This window comes from Zootoca vivipara, chromosome 5 (genome assembly GCF_965207765.1).
Source record: "Zootoca vivipara chromosome 5, rZooViv2.hap1.1, whole genome shotgun sequence".
In the NCBI taxonomy this organism is placed as follows: domain Eukaryota; kingdom Metazoa; phylum Chordata; class Lepidosauria; order Squamata; family Lacertidae; genus Zootoca; species Zootoca vivipara.
The window spans coordinates 15,119,620-15,140,214 of NC_142588.1; the positions used below are offsets into that span (position 1 = coordinate 15,119,620).

General features: G+C 41.4%; 1 protein-coding gene and 1 long non-coding RNA gene across 6 annotated transcripts in view; one reads left to right on the plus strand and one right to left on the minus strand.

Annotated features, from left to right (window-relative positions):
- The window catches only part of KCNMA1 (potassium calcium-activated channel subfamily M alpha 1), a 541,146-nt gene that overhangs the window by 171,717 nt on the left and 348,834 nt on the right, over positions 1–20,595 (minus strand). For all 5 annotated transcript variants that reach the window (XM_035137304.3, XM_035137303.3, XM_088670120.1 and 2 more), the window contains exons 10-11: positions 3,236–3,346; positions 118–223 (exon numbers count right to left, since the gene is read on the minus strand). In XM_035137304.3, coding sequence (XP_034993195.3) covers positions 118–223; positions 3,236–3,346 — 217 coding nt within the window. The remainder of the gene's footprint in view (positions 1–117; positions 224–3,235; positions 3,347–20,595) is intronic.
- LOC148685574 (uncharacterized) lies at positions 4,604–19,138 on the plus strand. The gene is made up of 3 exons (XR_015950142.1): positions 4,604–4,668; positions 18,445–18,546; positions 19,023–19,138. It is a non-coding gene; the product is annotated as an uncharacterized LOC148685574 (long non-coding RNA).

Genomic DNA, 20,595 nt, shown 5'->3' on the forward strand with positions numbered 1-20,595 from the left:
AACTACGCATCCCATATTTCCATGGGGAAAGAAAAAAACTGTAACTACACAGTAGCATCCTTAGTTAAATGCAGACACCAAACAGAAAGGTAGAAAAAAGGGGAAGGAAACCAATACCTTTACTCTAGCCAGGTCATGCGGATTGAGAACTGAACCCTGAAAAAATTCCACCTGAGTGAAGTGTCGTTTAAAAAGAGCTTCCAACTCAAGGTTAGGGGAGATACTAAATTGAAAAAGAAAGGACAAAACAAGCAGAATAAAGTCAGTTTGTGAGCATTACCCCTGTTTTTTTCCCTTAATTGTACAAAATTATTTAATAGGTATGGAGTCAATTCTGTAGGAACCATGAGTGGTTTATGTTCTTATTTTCCCTTCCTTTCTATCTCTATTAAGGTTGTCAACAATCCATAATTTTACTGGTCCAATCTGGCAAGTCATCAGAACAGAAACATTTAAAAAGGAAGAAGAATAGGAGAAGAATATACAATGTTGTCATTGTAATTTCCCTACATTCTATAAGAAGCATTTTTTTAAAAGATGGTGTTCATCAGAGGACGAGAGACTGTCCATACTATTTATTTCATTAGGAGGCCAATTCCAACCATTTGGAGAGATACTTTGGATGCCCTCACTTTGCATTTAGATCTTTTTTCAAAAGAAAGCACGAGACAGGAGACAATCTACCTATGCTGAAACACACAGTTTAAGATGTCAGCATTATGCAAAAGTTGGAAACTCTAATGCCTCATCACTTCCATTTTGCCATCCTTAGTGACTTGCTAGATGGGAACAACCTAAAATGCTCAGAGCATTGAGGCGATGCTTTCTATAGTCATTCCCCACTTTGAGTAACACCCTACTAAGCAAACTGTGGCTTTGCATGACTTGAGCAATCACATGGACTCCTAGTGAGAATATCAGGGCAGTTTGGCTCCTCCTGCCGTAAGCTTAGCTATGGTTTGGTTTAGCATGTGGTGTATCTCACACGTAGGTTGTATTATGGCTTACTGCTTGTCATTTCTCTGGGAAATATAAACCATGAGCCCAGTTTAAGACAATGGCCGTGATCCTTCCCCTAAGTGCTCACATATTTTCTCCTTTGTGCCAAGCCAAAGTTTGGCTTAATGTTACATGAGAACTGAGCTAATCTGTTAAAAACAAAACAAAAACACCACTGTGCCATTTGCACTTTGCTTTATCCCACACTTCTCAGATAATTATGCTCCGTTTAATGTAGCCTGCTGTTAAGGGCACTGATATCACTCTTTCCAAATTGCTCCCAGCATTTAACTGATAAGAGAAAGGTCAAAACTGCCTTACAAGCAGCTTAAAAAAAGGAAAAGGAAAAACAACAACCCTGTCAGTTCTGGAATACATGTCAGATCTGATGTTGGATTTTATTGTAATGGCATGATCATGACAAACAGCAACTACTTTAGAGCATTCGTGACTATTGGCAAGGACATTTCTGGGGAAGTATTAAAATCTGTCTAAAGGTTCTGAGATCCAGCTTCTCTTTTCAAATTGTGTATTGTTTCGTAGTCATGAATGTTTGCAAGAGGGTAGCACTTCTGCATCTCTGGAAGTTTGTAAATAGTTACCCATCTAACCAACTGTGGCAATCATGGATAGCCTCCAAGCAGGGAACCAGGAAGAGACACTTTCATAAATTGGAAGGAAGGAAGGAAGGAAGGAAGGAAGGAAGGAAGGAAGGAAGGAAGGAAGGAAGGAAGCCTTCCTATCTATCAGTATCACATGTGATTTAACATTAAGTAAGTGTAAGCAAGTGGGCTAGTAAGAAATATTGTGGACTAGAAACTTGTGGATTGACTTGCAAAGCTGGATACAGCCAGAGACAGAACTTGAATAGCATAACGTATCATCTCAAGTACAATGCTTCTTCTGTTCTTATATTCAATTGCCAGCCTTTTTATATACAGTAATAAAATATATAGAAATTAAATCATGCACATGCATGTATGAACCTGCTCTCCACAGAAGTATCCAATTTGCATTTAAAATTTATTTATTTTCAGAAGATCGTTTCAGCCTCAACCTAAGCCCCAAATATCAAAACAATAGTACCTAGGGGAAGGGCTAACAGAGGGCATATAACAGGTTCTTTTTTAAACCAGAAGTTATTTGGGTTGGAATGATTTCTGGGGCTTTGCCAGATGGTCTTAGAGACTGTACATGTTCTTGTTTCTAGCACCCCAGCAATTCCCTGCACTTCCCCCAAATGCTATTTAAGAGCCAGCCAGCCTGTTGGTTTAGCACCGTCTGAGCAATGATTAGTTTCCAAGACGTGGACAAAAAGTAGGCTTATGCTAAAAAAACAACAACATTCTGTACATGTGCAAAATCTCAATTTACATTCCGAGTTGTAGAATAACTTCTCAGGGAAATTTATGCTTGGATTCATAATGCGTTCAAAGCATTACTACAGGGGCCAATTCATAATCTGAAATAAGGAATGACAAACTAATTTGACCCAGTTCTGCATCTGTTGATTGAATTTTGACATTCCTTCCGTACATGCAAAATGTATAAAACCTTTTGTGGTCATCCTCTTGTTAATGACTTCATAGTACAGAGTGATGGATTTTTGGTTCCAAGTCTTGGGAGTTATAGGATGACAAGCTATAGAGTATATTTGAGGCCATAATCATGTTTTCTTACATTGAATGATTTCCTCTTTAATAAGCATTATAGCATTTGTAGTTATTTTTAAAAAGTGGGGGAACAAGGGGTAAGCTTAACTGTTACAAAGTATTATAGCGCTGGCTGCAGTATGGGTTGGGCAACAAATTTTGCAAGCACAAAACACCCACTGGATTCACCTCTTGTGGTACACTAAGAAATGGGCTGCTGCTAATGGAATGGCCATTGTGCAAGTGGAATGAAAGTTGGGTATCACCCTATATTATGCAGGCTGGTGGTTTCCAAACTTCCTACCCTCTAAGAATTCTGTCCATCTTAACTTGTCTACTGAGGAGTCATTGCACATTCACAACCTCTGCTTCTTGCTGAATATTCATGGGCATCTTTCTAGGTACAAGACCACATCTATTTCCATTGGGTGCTGGCCATGACTGTTGGTTCTCACTCCTGTCCCACATGAACTGATAGCCAAACTTCACCTTATAATACTTTTTCTTTCATTTTATTTTAAAAAAACAATAATTTAAAAAAGCATGTTGAAGCTGATAATTGAAGGTTTGAATTTTGTACTTACTTATGCAGAAAGACAATTTCTACGTTCACATCATCCCTGTCCTTGTGCAGGAAGTCCTTCAGGAAGTTGGACACGCTTTCCAAAGTTATGTGGCCACAGACAACTATGTGCCTGGGACAGGGGGAAAAAAAGGGAGGGCACAGTTAAAAGTTTGCTGAAAGGAACAACCAGGAAGGAACACAAGCAAGCTCAAGAGAATTTGGAAAATCACTGCTTTGTTGTGGAAAGAAAGAAACGTGAAAAAGGGGAAAGGAAAGAAGCACCAATATACTGGTGTGTGCCTCCAGTTCATTCCTGAAAGAGAGAAAGAAAAATACCGACACATTTGAGAAGCCCAGAGACACCAAAATACTCCAGCGGTCTAATTTAGCAAAGGATTATAATGAGCAAATGGCCAACTGGTTATGTGCGCATAATAATGAGACACAGACCCTTTTGGGTGTAACAATCCTGCTTGCTTAACTATGGCCCATTCACTCGTCTCTCTCCTCTTTGCTTAAGCGCTTCAAATCTGGTCTGTTTAAACTAGGAATTCCTCTTTATATACAAAAAAGGGAAACTCGGGTTTATTGCCTGTTGACCTACCCTGATCTTAAACCAGATCTGAGTTTGGCCTACAACTAGTAGTTTCTAGTGTTGCTTGCTGAAGGGGTTACAAGATGCTTTACCAAAGGTGTCATGGACTTTGAAGACACTCAAACTCATAACGCAAGGGAGAAACGTGCTAAGAGGAAGGCATGCTTGGCAAATCCACACTGTGATCAACTCCCGCCTGGAAACCAATGTCCCCACTGTAGAAGGACATGTGGGTCCAGAATTGGCCTCCACAGACACTAATGGACTCATTGTTAAAACCGTGTTTATGGAAGACAATCTTACTCGGCTGCAAGTGATTGCCAAAGAAGAAGGAGGAGAAAGAAGGAAGACGAAGAAGACATTATGCTGGTGGTTTCTTTCAATCACCAGGTTTAATGCCCATTACAACCAAAGGTTCCTTCATCTGAAAACTGTTTGCTAAAAAGAGATTATTCTACATTATAGTATACTGTAAGAGCTAAAGTTGTAAAAGAACTGAAGTCTTAACCTAGATCATGCACTGGTCAAAGGTATACTTGGGGTAAGTACCATGTAAAAGGTGTATTTTCCTAAAACTATAAATTTAGTTAGCTAATAACTGATTATTCCTTAACCATATCCTCAATTTAATACCAAAATATGCTTATCCAAGGAAAACATGATTTGGGCTTCTTGCTTAAAAGTATCCTTCCTCTTTCCCTTTGACTCCCCCCCCCCCAGCACTTAATTTTACTGTGTAACTTGAAATGTATCTTCTGGAATTTTGTGATCGGTGCTTTTTCTTTCTTTCAGGGAGTACTCAGGGGGTACGCAGTACTGTTATTAAAATGTGTGGCACTTACTGTAACAACTTCATGGTGAGTACTGGCACCTATTTTTCTAGAAAAATAAAGCACTGGTGATCACCAACCTTTATTTATGAGATCTTGATCAGGGATTGGAAACCCATTGACTCTCCAGATGTTGCTGAACTACAACTCCCATCTGCCCCGACCAATGGCCACGCTGGTTAGGGTTGAGGGAATTGGAATCCAACAACACGTGAAGGTATCTTTCTCAATTTCTTCCTCTGAGTTTCATTTGCCATAAGGAAGGACCCAGTGCCCTGTGAGCAGTCCCATTAGCAGGGGTGGTGCAGCCATCAAGCAAGGTAAGACCATCTCCCCAGGTGGTGTCCTCTATTGAGTCTGGCAACCCTAGCTTCCATTACAAAGGCTTTTTCTTCTTTTAAGTAACATAAAAAGTGGTTCCTAAATGCCGTATTCACTGCATAGTTTGCTACTTAGTCCTTAATTTACACATGTTTACACAAAAGTGATTTCCACTGAGTGCATTGGGAGTCATTTCCTGGTAACTATAATTAGGATTGCAGTCTTAACATACCACTGCAAATGAGCAACCAAAGAATCAGATTTGACAGTAGGGAATATGACAGCATTTTATAATGTTCCATGACACAGCCTCCAGTGCCTTACATCTCAATCCTAATTATTTTTACTTAGAAGTAAGCTTCTTTGATTCCAGCTGAACTTCTTTTCAATAAAGTATGCTGCAGATCACAGTGGGGAGGGGAGGCCAACAACTCCAACAGACATCAATGAGATTGATTTCCAAGTAATACAATAGTCTATGATCTTAACAGAGTGTTGAGTTTTTGCTAGCTATTTAGTGTGTAAACTGGTTCAAAGACTGGGCTGAAATGGCCAACTGAGGGATGGACATTTCCATCACAACGCAGATTAAACTAACATTTTTATTCCTCACAAGTTTTCAAAAGGTTTCTGCATATGAAGTATTGTACTCCCATGCTTCCTGCCATTAATTTCCCATGCGTCTCCCGATATTCATTGGTGATCGATGGGAATGAGTAGAGACAGGGTTCCGGTTTCCGCCTGCAGGAATGGCGGACCTGTTTTCCATCTCTCTGACCTTCGTAAGGAATTTGGCGGTTGCTAGGGGAGTAAATGGCAACCCCCTACCCTCTCCGGGGGTTACGGAGAGGGGCCGCTGGCCCGCGATGCCCCCAGACCCACTCCGACTGTTTTTGGAGTGGGGGGAGCTTGGGCTGAGCACTTACGAGGGCCAGGACTCCCGGGACGCTAATCTGCATGGCGGGGATTTCCATGGTTAAAGAAGATAATTAGGCTTAAATCTATGGACATACTTCAGAAGGAGGGGAAGAAGCGCTGTTTACTGCTGAGAAATTTATGCTGCTGAGGGAGAGGAGTCAAAGATTGTACAGCATCTGGAAGAAGGATTGATGGGGACGGAGCGATAAGGGAAGTGAGTTTTTATTTTTTTTCTTCATATTGTTGCCTCGTACCTTCCCGGACGCGATGTCCTGGCTTGTTTGGAGTGAAAGAGAAGCAAAAGACTGTGTGAGTTGAACTTTATAACTGTTGTTACTGAGCATATTTTTTAAAGATGTGGAGTTGCCGATGAGAAAAGCCCCCCCCCCTAGTCGGACGGAAGGAGTTCTGGACGCGTTCGGAGGATTTATGAGCTGTGACGCACTTTAAATTGGAGCAGCGACCTGAAGCTAAGTTCAGCTATAGGGCAAGGAGATCCATTAATTTACCAAGAGTTTATGGTTTGATGTTTGGGTCTCCTGCCTGGAAAAGCTGTAAATTCTATAATGATCGTAAATCTTCATGGCTATGAGAGGAAACGAAAGTGATTTGAGTTTTTTAAGATGGCGCTGCTTCGTGCTGCTTCGACGCAACAGGGAGCTCCATTAAGAAGATTTATGGGGAGGCTGGACTGATTAACTCACACAGGAGAAAGAACATCTGTGAAACTTTGTTTGATATTTATCTCAGCAGCTGGGAAACAATCGGATGAAAGTGGAAAACATCTATGTGACTGTAAGGGGAAGATCTGGATTATTATGAACTTGGAGGACGATTTGAACTTTAGAAAAAAGACGGCAGTGGACAGTTGCGAGGAATTCCCAATTTCTTGAAGCATGGGAACCCAAATAAAAAATTCTTTAGATGATTTGGCATAACATTCGGTTTGATTGATATATATATATATGTGTATAATTTGAAATATTGAATGTGATATAATTGGTTTTAATTGGAAAATTAATAAAAATATTTTTTTTTTAAAAAAAGGGAATGAGTAGAGACAATCATTTGCTGTTATCCTACTACAGTGTGCATATAACCCACTGGTGAACCATTCATCTGTGTCATGCTAACTTGTGTGGAGAATTTTACTACTACCGGTATCATGTTTCCCCCGATTCCGCAACAGGTGCAAAGTACAGGGGAATTATCCTCATTACTTGGCCAAACAATGCCAGCGACCAGTTTACAAAGTTGGGACTTGCCTCCATTGGAAACCTACCACCTCCTAAATGGTAATCTGTATTCATTTACAGAATTGAGCGTGGCTAAAGTTCATCTTGTTAAGACAATGGCACCACACTGTTCAATACACCGGTCTCGTGGAGGGTCACCAAGCCTCCCCCTTTTGTTGTGCACAACCTAAGAATGTATTCATCAGCTGGCAGCTGAACTGGCAGCAGGTGGCAGATAATGAGCAGAACACTTTCAGAGGTAACATTTAGACTATCCAGGTCACTCCTGCTTTGTAATTGTTCTGAACACATTCCAGTAAATGTGTCTGTGTGTGGTGGTGAAACACTGACTGTAAGCTATGAGAGATAGGCAGCAAGCAATCACCATCCATGTAATTTACCATTAGGGGCCTTTATGAGCTCCTGCCCTTGTTTCATAATTCAATGCTTGACTAAGAATGTGAGAAATAATTGTGGGGGTCTTGTTGGTGGGAGGAGAATAATGCAGAACAATGGATAAATTGAGAACAAGCAACAAAGGCTTCATTAACATCACCCCCCAACGTGGTTCTACTTGGAGTGGTGTCATTAGTGACAGTGAAATTGCACCATTATATAGCACAGTACATCTTATATAGCATTGCTTTCTTCAGTGGGCCAGAAAGAATGAGTTAAAACACAACCCTGCATATTTAACAAGTTCTTTATAGCCAAATTAAGGTTTCTTTTTCAAAAAATAAAATAAAATTATTATAGTGATTCTGTCTATATGCCTAAATCCAAGGGTTTTATTTTTAACTCTCAGAATGTGTGTTTCTCCACTAACACAATCTAATACAGAGGATGTGTTAGGGTGAGAGGGATTGTGAGTCAGTAGGGGGAACAGATCACAGGAAGACTCGGGAGAAGAGCACAGAGATGGACAGATGGCAGAAACATGACGGAAAGGGAAGAGGAGGGTTGGGACAGGATGGAGGGAAGAAACAACAGGGTGGAAGGAGGAGGGACCAGTGTTAGTGAGCGGAGTGGCAGAGGATAAGTTGAGCTAGCACAGGCTTCCTCAAACTCGGCTCTCCAGATGTTTTTGGCCTACAACTCCCATGATCCCTAGCTAGCAGGACCAGTGGTCAGGGATGATGGAAATTGTAGTCTCAAAACAGCTGGAGGACAAAGTTTGAGGAAGCCTGAGCTAGCACCTCCTTTGCTGGCATGTCACTTGGGGAGGACGGTGTCCTATTTATTTCCAAGGCCACCTCTATTTTCCTGCAGGGGGAAATTCCTTACTCTCTGGTGGGGGCGTCTTCTTCCTCCACCAACAAGGGGGTGGTGGTTTTTGTTTTTGTTTTATTGGTTTGTTTTTGTTCTCATTTTATTAAATATTAAATAGTGTTCTCAATTTGCATTTTTATGTTGTGAACTGCCCTGTCATCTATGGATGAAGGGCGGTATACGAATTTGCCAGTGTTTCAAGGTGAGCAGGACTCTGCCAAAGCCTCTGTTGCTGTTCACCATGAGTAGTTCCTGGCTTATGAAAGAGTTAAGTGGGCAGAATAAAAGCTGCTAAGCCTTTCAGCCCTTGCTTGGTTCAAAATATGACCCCAGTTAAAAATTAGTTGTCAATGAAGGCTTATCATAAGAAAGGCAGGCACAGGGATAGCACTAAAAAACCCTACATGCTGTTGGCATCGTCCAGCAGCCCCACCCTTCTCTTGTTCCCATATGATTGCCAATTTTCTGATAGCATTCTTCTTCAGCTGTTGCATCACAAAACCAAATCCATACCCAAAGGAGCATGAAACTGAAAACCTGGCCTATTGGCTATAACCAGTCTCCTTCCCTCCCTCTCTCAGAGTTTTGGCTTTCTTTTTTAAAAGCTCCTTCTTACAGCACAGTTTCTGATTTATGCAACCAAATCTACAATAATATCTCCATGTGGCCATGTCACCACCATGAAGACTACTCTTTGCCATGTGCTGCCTAACTGCCAAAAGGAAATGATGGAAGAGAATACAACATTTTAACAGCAAGCATCTATTGATCTCCACATGCCACTTGGCACGATTCAAAGATGTGCACAGCAGGTCAATGTAGCCATTAAGGAAAAACTTGCTTGCCTGACTGCCTCCATTCTCCAGCTGTCCTCCTGTCTCCAATACATACCTTCTATATTTTCTTGTCTGTAAGCAACACAATCTATAGTCTATGGTGAATGACCTCTCTTACCATTCTATCCTTGGCTTGTTTTAGCTCTCCTCCAACCCACCGCCATCTGCCTGTGTCATATGCTTCAGTCCAAAACTGATTTCCTTTGAACAACCCATGACTTAATCACCATAATAACCTTATTAAGCCCTACTTGTTGAATTTCCTACGACCTTCTCAAGCACTGTGCTTATTTCCAACCCAATTCATCCAGATGATTAGATTCATCTAGGAATGCCAGCGGCTGATGTACACCAATCCAGTAGCTTTTGAGCAGCTTGCTTCAAAAGCTAAATATTGGGTAGGGATTCTTGAAGACAATCCACCACTTCCAAAATCTAACCAGCTCATGTTGGATAAAGTAGGAGGTGATACATGAAGTCTCCTCTATCTATCTATCTATCTATCTATCTATCATCTATCTATCTGTCTGTCTAACATTTCCCCCACTGAAACAAACTGGAATAACTTAGCTACTCTAGCACCAGCCTGATGTAGTTGATGGGGATGATCCTGGAGCTTCTCAAGGGAATAAAATACAATCTACCTTAGAAATACCACATACTGTTATACCTGTGCATATCGACACCTATGCAGCTTCCCATCTCCTCTGTGATCATTCTGCCCCACATCAACAGAAAGGTGCTTCCAACCCATACAAACTTCTTCCAGCCATCAGATCTCCAAGCTAAGATTGCTCTCTTAATGTGCAATAGCTTCACTTCAAACTTTAGCTGCTCAGTGGAATGGTAAGAAGAAATCAGCTGCTTCTAGACTGTCATCTTGGATTGAAAAGAATCATTTTTCTCTTGCTAGAATAAGTGAAACTTATTCTACAGATAAGATCAAAACCAGATTGTCTGCATGCTTAAAGAATGTTATTAGGTACTGTACACTATTCCAGAAACCCTGGAGAACCCACATTGTTCCAATCATCTGATCTGAAGAGTTACAGATTCCCCAGTTCCATGCCAAAATTCATGTCTTAACTGTTTCTTACTTCAGCTTTGCTAAAACAAAATGTTTATAGAAGCCAACTTAATGAAATTAGAGATGCTGACAAAGCTCATTAGGATAAGGCCCATAAACGAGCTTCAGGGGCTCAGACCTTCACCTCAAAGGATACCTAAGCATCAGGATACCCCTGAATTCTTCTAAATTCAGATTAAAACCCAAGCCAGAGAAGAATTCCTGGCTTACTGCAATGCTAGTAGCCCTTGAGAAAACTCTATTTCCCAAGGGTCACCAGGGCCTACAGAGCATGTCAACCAAACCGAAGCAGACGTTGGTAATATGGCACCCTGAGTGAGCACAAAATTTGGTGCATCCCCTCTAAATATTTCTTATTTTCACAATAATTCATTTAGCTACAGTTTACCCATTTGTATGTTTTATTATTACTAGTAATACTCCTATAGTTAGCACCCCCTTGGCTTGGTGCCCTGTGCAGGGTAACTGCCAGCACTGCCCTAAATCCGGCACTGAGCCAAAGAAGAAGAAGAGGAGGAGGAGGAAGAGTTTGGATTTGATATCCCGCTTTATCACTACCCTAAGGAGTCTCAAAGCAGCTAACATTCTCCTTTCCCTTCCTCTCCCACAACAAACACTCTGTAAGATGAGCAAGGCTAAGAGACTTCAAAGAAGTGTGACTAGCCCAGGCATGCGCAAACTCAGCCCTCCAGATGTTTTTGGACTACAACTCCCATGATCCCTAGCTAACAGGAGCAGTGGTCAGGGATGATGGGAATAGTAGTCCCAAAACATTTGGAGGGCCTAGTTTGCCTATGCCTGGACTAGCCCAAGGTCACCCAGCAGCTGCATGTGGAGGAGCAGAGACGTGAACCCGGTTCACCAGATTACAAGACTACCGCTCTTAACCACTACACCACACTGGGTCTCACTGCAGCTGTTGACACCACCACCGCTGCCCTGATAGTTGCAGTTTAAAAGGGCTCCTGAGTCCCACAGGGGTGTTGCAGAAAGAATGTAGTTGGTCAAGGGAGCCATAGACTCAGATAGGTTGAAAACCTAGCTGGTCACTAGGAGTTGCTTGAGAAGAACAAGCAAATAAATATATTTATTCAATGATGATTAACATGAAATTCTGGAGCCAAAATCACTGCTCCATGCTGGACCTTAACACTGCATCTGTCTTCTTGGAATTTATTATAGTTCTTAGTTATTGGTTTGAGGTAATGTTGTTATATGTGGAGCAGAACACTTTATTAGTCCTAGACCTTCAGATAATTATTGTTTTTCTTTTTTAAACTGACTCCAAATTCCTCCAGAATTGACTGCTGGTACTGCTGGGCTTCCCTTTTCCCATTGGTATTAGCACCTAAGTAAGGCACAGCTGCAAAGTCTGGTGCTTTCCCATAATACCATACTGCTAAAACTCAGGCCCAGAATGGACACTAGCTCATCAGCACCCCACTGGTTCAGTACTGAGATGCTGTGGGAAAGTTGCAGTTTAGCTAGAGCAGGGATGTGGGTGGCTCTCTAGATGTTAGTGAACTACAACTCCCATCATCCCTAAACATTCACCATGCTGACTGGAGTGGATAGGATTTGGAGTCCAATAACATCTGGAGGACCACATGTTCCCCATCTCTCAGCTGGAGTTCAGCCAATACTAGAATATCCACAGTTACTTCTAGTCCACACCAACAGAGTTTAGGTTAGGTTAGGTTAGGTTGGGTTGGTTAGGTAATTGTTTATTTATAGCTTTTTGGTGATGTGGCTCCCAGTATGTTTCCGACCACAAGTCAAAGTGTTGGTGCTGACCTTTAAAGCCCTAAATGGCCTCAGCCCAGTATATGTGAAGGAGCGTCTCCACCCCATCATTCTGCCCGGACACTGAGGTCCAGCTCCGAGGGCCTTATGGCAGTTCCCTCACTGAGAGAAGTGAGGTTTCAGGGAACCAGGCAGAGGGCCTCCTTGGTAGTGGCGCCCGCCCTGTGGAACGCCCTCCCAGCAGATGTCAAAGAAATAAACAACTATCCGACTTTTAGAAGACATCTGAAGGCAGCCCTGTTTAGGGAAGTTTTGTTCTGTTTTTAATGTTCTGTTGAAAGCCACACAGAATGGCTGGGGAAACCCAGCCAGATGGGCAGGGTAGAAATAAATAAATAAATAAATAAATAAACAAATAAATAAATAAATAAATAAATAAATAATATTTTTACATCAGGCTTCCACACATGGTCTACAAAGTCAAATGTCACTAAGTTCGCTTCTCAGTCTCCAAAGTAAACTAAAACTGTTTACAGATAAACTACCGGTAGTATGATGTAGCACATTCATGTTTTCTAAACTTCTAATAGACAATACATTCCCCCTGAGTTAAAAATACAGGTACATTTCACTTATTATACCAAATGTTTATTTTTAGAATATGCACGACTAAGAATCACCAGGCCTCAGAGGAGCCCGCTCTCATCTTTTGTTTGTGTATACCCCCCTCCCAATTTCTAGGAGGCAATTCCAAGGGCAATGATTCTTGCAGTGGCTGCAAGCCCTGATCAATGTATCACGTAGAGATACAGTGGACTGCCTCCTCTGTGGGTAGATATTGAGGGCACACAGGAGCCTTGCACTTTTAAATTCATTTATTTTCCATTGCATGCTGCCCACACTTCTTTCACTGCAGACTTGTGTAACCCAGTGCAGAGTTTGGAAAGTATAATTTTAGAATAAGTGAGCATGAATCCATATGAACAAAACAGGACACCGTTTTTGTCCCCCCACCCTCACGTACGTAGCTTTGCCAACCACAATTAGCAAATCAGTTCCCTCCCCAACAAGATGTGCGACAAGCCCAAAGGTACCCTAAGGGAAGTACAGTAAACAGCAGTTAGGCCCACGTAAGCTACTCTTGAAATTAAAACAATGGGATCCTCAGCATAATCCTTGGGGTGGGATCTTCCCTTTCTGTGCACTCATAGGCAAACAATACAAAATGCAAAGCTCCCCTGGCTGTTTATTTTCAAGGAAAATTGCATCCATTCTCTTGGAACAAATATAAAGAACCTCTTAAAAAGTCACCCTTGCCATCCCATCATTTTAAATCACAGGCAGTAAATTGAAGATTCTGTTCAACATCCACTGACCACATTGCATTCATTTTGTCAAGCAAGTAAATGAAATATGACATAAATTGATCTAGATGTCTCTGTATAACTATAATATTTATATCAAATACATGTGCCTGAGTCTCCCCACCCCCACCCCCCCGCATCTTCCTCCTTAGCATTCTAATTGTGCATTTGTCTACTGGCCGTCCAACATCTCTGCTCCCATTCTCTGGTTCTCCCCTGCTCTTTCTGTCTGCACTCCAGGAGCTGGCAAGCTTGAAGAAAACTCAAGGTATAACATAGCTGACGTAAGGCCAAATCCACACGTAGATCATTATTCCTTTTTTTAAAAAGTGCGTGGAACAATATTCTTAATAACTGCTTTCCCCATTAAACCTATAATGGAACACTCTTTCACATAAATAAAAGCTGTGTATGATTGAGTTTGGGCAGATTAACCATCTTGGACCTAGATTCTATTACATGGTGGTTAGGGTGGGGAGGGGAGGGAGTCAGACTTGGTTTGAGAAAGTCCTTCGAAACAGCATTCTTTCAGCAGTTCTATATTTTCAGACTATTGCTTCAACAGGACTAACAGAACCCAAACCCTATGTAAGAAGTCACAGAAAGTAATGCTCAAAAGAAACCGCAGAAGATAACTGCATTGAAGATCTTGTTAAAAAAACAAAAACACAAGCTGTTTACCTGCCTAGGATTTCTAAAGGAGCAGTGAGGGGAGAGGACAAAGGTTGTAACACTTGTTTTTTAAATACAGGGATTAATTTAAGCCTGCCTTGCCCACAAATACATGGAGCTAGATGACTGCATTGGTATCTCACGCTAAAAAAAGGGCAACAGTGGCCCACCAGGGAGCTTGGTGTCAACCTTGTTTTGCAGCCTATCACTGATAACAAAACAGCCCCTGGTAAGGTTGGTGGGCTGTTTTCAATCCACTCACCATTTGTGAAGGCCTGCTGCACAAGGATATTTAGAAGAAGAACGAAGTATTTACCCTACTTAAGATCTGCAGGACTTCTGACCACACCTATCATATCACCACCCATGTGTAGAAGCAGCCCACTTGAGAGAGCTACATTAGCTCCGAGAAAGCTTTCTTTCCAGCCTTGTCTCTCCCAGATCCCTTCTCCTTTTGTGTCCTAATCTATTTCTTGGTTCTAATTTTAAACCCTAAGTTTGAACCTGAGCTGGTGTGCATATTCCACATTTGAGTTTGCTCTCAGGTTTGAGTTCTAGGCCTGCCCCTTGACCTCTAGCAGCCTGTGAGGCTGCTCTCCCACCTTCCCAAAATAACAAGTCATTGGCCCTTACCGAGAGGGAGAGGGGAGGTGTAGGGAGCTCAGCACTGTGTGGCAGGATTGGCTCCCCTGCAACTCAATGTGCAGTGCCAAACTCCCTGTGCCCCACCCTTCCTGTCTCAATAAATGCCACTGTTCCAATGTTTTGGAAAGCCGGGGCAGCCAATAGGGCCCCACCTGGGCTGATTCACTGATCTCTATTGACCTTGACCCTGTAGCAAGTTCTAGCACCAAGAGACAGTAAAATCACCAAGTATCCTGACTATTACCTGCAGAGCCCGGGAACAGAAGGAAGGTTGCTCAGTGAGAATATTTCACCATCTTGAGAAATGTGAAAGCCATTTACTGGCACTTAAAAAGTGGCCTAATTGAAGCAGGAAGTACCATGGCATTTGCTACCGTACAATTAAATCAAGATTGCTGAGATGTCAAGGAAATAAACAACTATCTGACTTTTAGTTCGCAACCCCCCCCCCCCCGATGTTTTGCCTGAGTAACATTTTGCTTTAGACAAAACTTTAGGGATGTATTTGGAAACCCCACAATTCACCTCAAATTTCACTTTAGCCAAAATTCTAGTAACAGCTCTACATCGTATATATTTGCACTAACCAAGCAGGGATGACTCTATAGTAAGGGGTAGTAGCCATGCCCCCCAAATAATTTCCCACTACTCCATTGGCTCCCCCAGCTTTCAGTCTCAAGGTCCTTTGTAGCCCAGATTAAGTCCTTACTTCCCAAACTAGTTTCCCCCCCCCCCCAGGAATCACCTCGTGACCAAGGCTATAGTGATAACACTTAACAGTATAATTCAAACTCAGTCCAGGATAAATACTCTTTCATTTGCTCTGAGACATACAAACACTGTCTCAACTGTGAGCTGTCTTTCTTTTGCATGACATACTGTGATGAAGTGGACAAGCAGAGTCTATATCTTTAGTCATTAAAAACTGAGACCAAAACCCCAAAAGAAAATGTTAACAGCTGTGAACATGCAGTTAGGACGGCATGCTAGCCAGCAGATTCATACGACACCGCAGGATTAAACCACACTTCCAGCACCAGCAGTTTCAGCATCAACCAGACTTCTGTCTACTGCTCTAATCCTTTGAAATCCCGGCATTTCTTGAGCTTCCAGAAGCAACAGTTAGGACACACAAGAGACACCCTGCTATTATTAAGCAATCAATGTTTTTGCTCCTGCTCCTCATTTTACAGCGTTTCCCCCCCCCCTATTTAAATGGCCTTATAATCTTTGCATAGCTTGCAATATGATTTGAAGTTATAACTAAGCTTTCCACCACTGATGGCTACCCTTTTCTAGGGTTACCATTTTAACTGGTACATTAATCAAGAAGATGTCAATGTGGTGCCCTCCAGATACCGCTGGACTCCAACCCCCATCAGCCCCAGCCAGCATGGCCCATGTTCAGGGGTGATGGGAGTGGTGGTTCAACAACATCCAAAGAGTCCCATGTTAGCTACCTTTGATCTATTGCCATTATTTTATGATTTGGTGTGGGTCCATTTTAATCAGTTGGACTAATGACAAATGTTTTGGTTTTTTAAAGGCTGTTTTTTGTCCTGACAAACCGCATATATCAGAATTTGAAATGGCACCCTTGGGTTTACTGAACCCCATTAACTCAACAGATGCTGGGACAGCAGTTGCACATGGCTCCTGCTACAAGATGATTGGGGTGGGTGCATGTGGTGTAAACCTTAACAATATGAGAAACGACTAGTGTTAACTTCACCCCTTAAGATATATGCCAGGTATTTCATCTAAGGGGGAGGGGGTGTCAATACACCAGGTCCATTCTATTTGTCCTCAATTCCTGAGAGAAGAGGAGCGGAGAAGAGAGCTTATAAATTGAATTCTCAGTTGCAGGATGTAGAATCATAATAGGAAATCAGAGTGGAAGTTCACAGTATGGTATTTTGAGAAAGTTGTCTATAGGCTTGACAGTAGATGTACAGTATATTTAGTAGTTAGAAAGGTACAGGGAAGGAGGGTGGGGGATTGAGAGCAGACTTTTATTTTAATCAGTGTTTTATGCAGAGTTAAGTAAAGCAACTGGGAAATAACACTTCAGATGAAGACTTGGAGTGGTTGAAAACAGAGCCTCCCCATGTTTTCTAACTTTTCTCTTGAGAATTTCAGAGGAAAAGAGACTGCATTAAGCAGTTAAATCACCAGGAGAAGGTCTAAGTGGCTGTTGAAAGTTGCTGAATTTATTCTTCTGCATTGTCAAGAATCACAATACTGTATACTGACGAAGTAAAATACACTTTGTTCAAGTGCCATATATTTATGTGTCATATTTCTGTCCTCTTTGAGGTGAAGGAAATAAACGTCCAACATAAGGCTAATGCAATAAATGTGAGTGTTCACATGGGTTGTGCAAGTCATAGTGCAGAAGCTTAATAAAAACAATTGTGCTAGGAGTTGTACAACAACTTTCACAAGTGCAAGGCACTCGTTGGATTCAGTTGCTGTGCTGCACAAAGAACATTACTGTTACACTAAGAACTAGCACAGTGGTAGTTGCGCAAGTGGGTTGCCACAACTGGATAACACCCATAGAGCTATTTCATTTTACCTCCCAACTATGGAGACTAAGAGACAACAACTCACTGAGCATCATGAATAAGTAGGGATCCAAATTTAGCTTTCTATAATTTAAAAAGTAACAGTAGATATTCACATTAAATTAGCATGGCTCTTCTTTCCTTTAAGCAACATGTGGATGAATGCACATGGTTTTGAAGAGGTTAATTTCAGTGGAACTTTTCCACTGAGATATGTTTCTCCCAGGCCTTTGAAATCAATATTGCATGGGCTTGCTCTGTGTCCCTCATTTTAGTGAAGTAAATCAAGCACAGCAAGGAAAACAGGACTCTCTTTGTGGTGGCCCCAATACTCTGCAGCACTCCGCTTCTTTGTGTATACATTCTACCAACAGGTGAAAGCATGTTTATATATAAAAGACCTTCACATCCACTGTGACTACATTATTTATTTAATTTTGCCCACATTGCTGATGTTTAAGTATTTGATTTGTTGCTATTTTAGTTTGATCATATTGTTTTGTTTTGCAACTTTTACCAAAAAGAACTGATACTACGGACAGGTGAGGTTTTCATTTGTCTGCAATTTTAAGTAAAGCGGCCTGAATGGCACTTCCTGACCTAATATGTGGACCGAAGCACAACTATACCTCAGTTTTTGCACTTCTCTGAATTTTGCAATATGCGTCTCGGCTCAAAAACAACAACACTGAAATGCATGTAAAAATATGCATTTTTAAGATAAAATGTGAATATCATAGCTATGCTGGGGCATGGGAACCTACAGCGCATAGCTCAAGGTCTTCACCACTAGAATATACAGTATTGCTTAGTGGAATGTCATTTGAAGCCCAGGAAAATCAGAGAAATTATTAGAAAAATTAAAAAGATCACAAGACAGGACAGTAGTCTAGGTCATATGCTCTTCCAAGAAAAATGTATTTCATTTGCCTGTTCTTCCAAGTCAGTTTAATAGGAAATGATATTATTCCTTTTCAGACAAAGTTCTTCCCCTCAGCTATGGGAAATCTAGAGGCAAATTGCTAAGTAGAAGAAAAATAAAACCATGTTATAGCTCAGAATCAACATACTACGTCTAATCTATGCAAGGTGTCTTGTCAACTTAAATTATCTGTTTGTCTGTTTACACTGTCTGTCTCTCCTCAGTTCTTTTTTATGTCTGAGAAATGCTGCTATCAAGTCCCTATGTTTCCTTCCTGAAGGAATCTCACAGATTGTTCTTCTTCTTCATGATAGGCTGATGATTTGGTAAGTTATGGCTTATAGATGAATCAGAATAAATATCTGAGAAGCAATAATGGACCATGAGAGAAACAAGAGGTCTTCATAGTGCTATACAGCAGAGAACCAAAGCCAGCTTAAAAATAAAAGGCATTCAGACATATGCCTAAAACTTAAGAGGTCTCAGGATAAATGCTGATATTACTTAGTGCTTTTAAAAGTATTTTCAGCAACAAAATGCCAAAAAGAGTCAAGTGAGAAGCAGCTCTCAAGCTAGTTCTTGAAAGCAGCCACTTATTATGGGAAGATTGCCCAGTGTGCTTTGGCCAAGGATTTTCCTCTGAAGCAAAGGTCTTAATAGGCCTCAACACCTCACTCAATAATAAACTCACTCAGGTTTTCGGGTTGGTGTACCAGAAAAAAGAATCATTTACAATGATGTGGCTCACAGATTCATGTTTGATTGACTGCATGCATGTGCTCTTATTTGGTTCTTCCTTAAGCTCCTTTTACAAGATTTATCATGCAAGGGACACATTTTGACGGAAAATTCGACCGAAGGAGAGTGCAAAACGTTGCCGAACATTCCACATTTTTGGCACGGTTTAAGAAAGGGAAAAGATACAGCTGTGTTACTCAAATCCATTGACTGGCTGTACAAATAAAAACCTGAAATGAGAAACATGGTTGTCATTTAGCACTAGTGACTGTAGTGCTTGGAAATGTTTTTCTTGAAAAGCCCTTAAGAGTGCAAAAGTGCTGCCTATCCCTAATCTCATTCATCCTCATAGCAACTCTCTGAGGTGGGCTATTCTTATTTACACTTCAAAGATGGGGAACATGTGTCAGGGTGAATTTGCGTTATCAGGTTATGTGGTTGCCTCTCTCTGGGTGCCTGGATTAGTGTGCAGACTTGGGCATCTTCTAACTAAACTGTTACTTAAATGTGGTCTGGTGTAATTCTGGCACATGCCATCCCATAATTTCTCCAATGGAAATTCCAGCCTCCTGCTTTAACTAAACAAACATTCCAGAAGGGCCCATTTGGCAATGTTACTAGAGGCAGTTACATTCTGCCTCAAGAAAATGGCTGGTTTCAAAACTATTGGGGCTACTTCCACATTGGGCTGCCAGGATATAAAGTGCTGCTTTACCTTGAATCAGGATACTATTCCATTAATAACCGTATGTCTTATAGGAGCAAGTACTTGGGATAAGTATGTTACCCTAACAAACCTGCAAAGTAGGCTAGACTGAATGATAGTGAATTTCTCAGAATTTTTTTCAGTCAGGTTGCCAACTCCAAACTCAACTCTTTCCTCTCCCTCTCAGTCTCCCTCTCCCTGCCTCAGGGCTGCACTAATTATGATTTAGCAAGTTGAACAAGATCCTCCACATATGCCAGTCAATGAGGTAATCAAGTATACCCGTTGCATCCTCCTCTCCTGATAGATGGCAAAAGCAAGAGGCTACCATTTTAGCCCCTAGGCTGCATCTGGGACACAAACTGCGGTATGCCTCAGTGGCTGTCAGATAGACCTGTTGTTGTCCACCTAGGGCAGGATTATCTGTTCTGGCTGGTGGTAGCTGCTTTCCAAGAACTCATGCAATGACTCTTCTGAACTTGTTACCACATATTTCTAATAGAAGATATCAAAAGCAGAACCTATAATCTTATAAAAGCAAAGCACATACTGAACATATACCCCTATGAGCAAAATATTTCCCATCATCACCATGATCTCCACTTGTAGTGGCTTCACTCAAGCTGGTATCCTATACTTCAAGCCACACCACTGTGGGATTCATTATTCCTACATGATCTGCCTTGGAAGCTGAAAGAATCTGCATTAACCAAAAACATGAGTGGGGCCCTGCTTCACTTCAGGAGCCAATGAAAACACTGGTGGAAAAGTAACAAATTTCAGATTTATTGAGAGGGAGTTGCAAAAACTTTATATATCTCTCGCTTCATAAGAAATACTAACAACCCATAAACTCCAGAAATAATCAATAACAATTGCATTGTGTCCTATCATGAACATTCACAGCAGGCAACAAAAGCCTAATAGATAA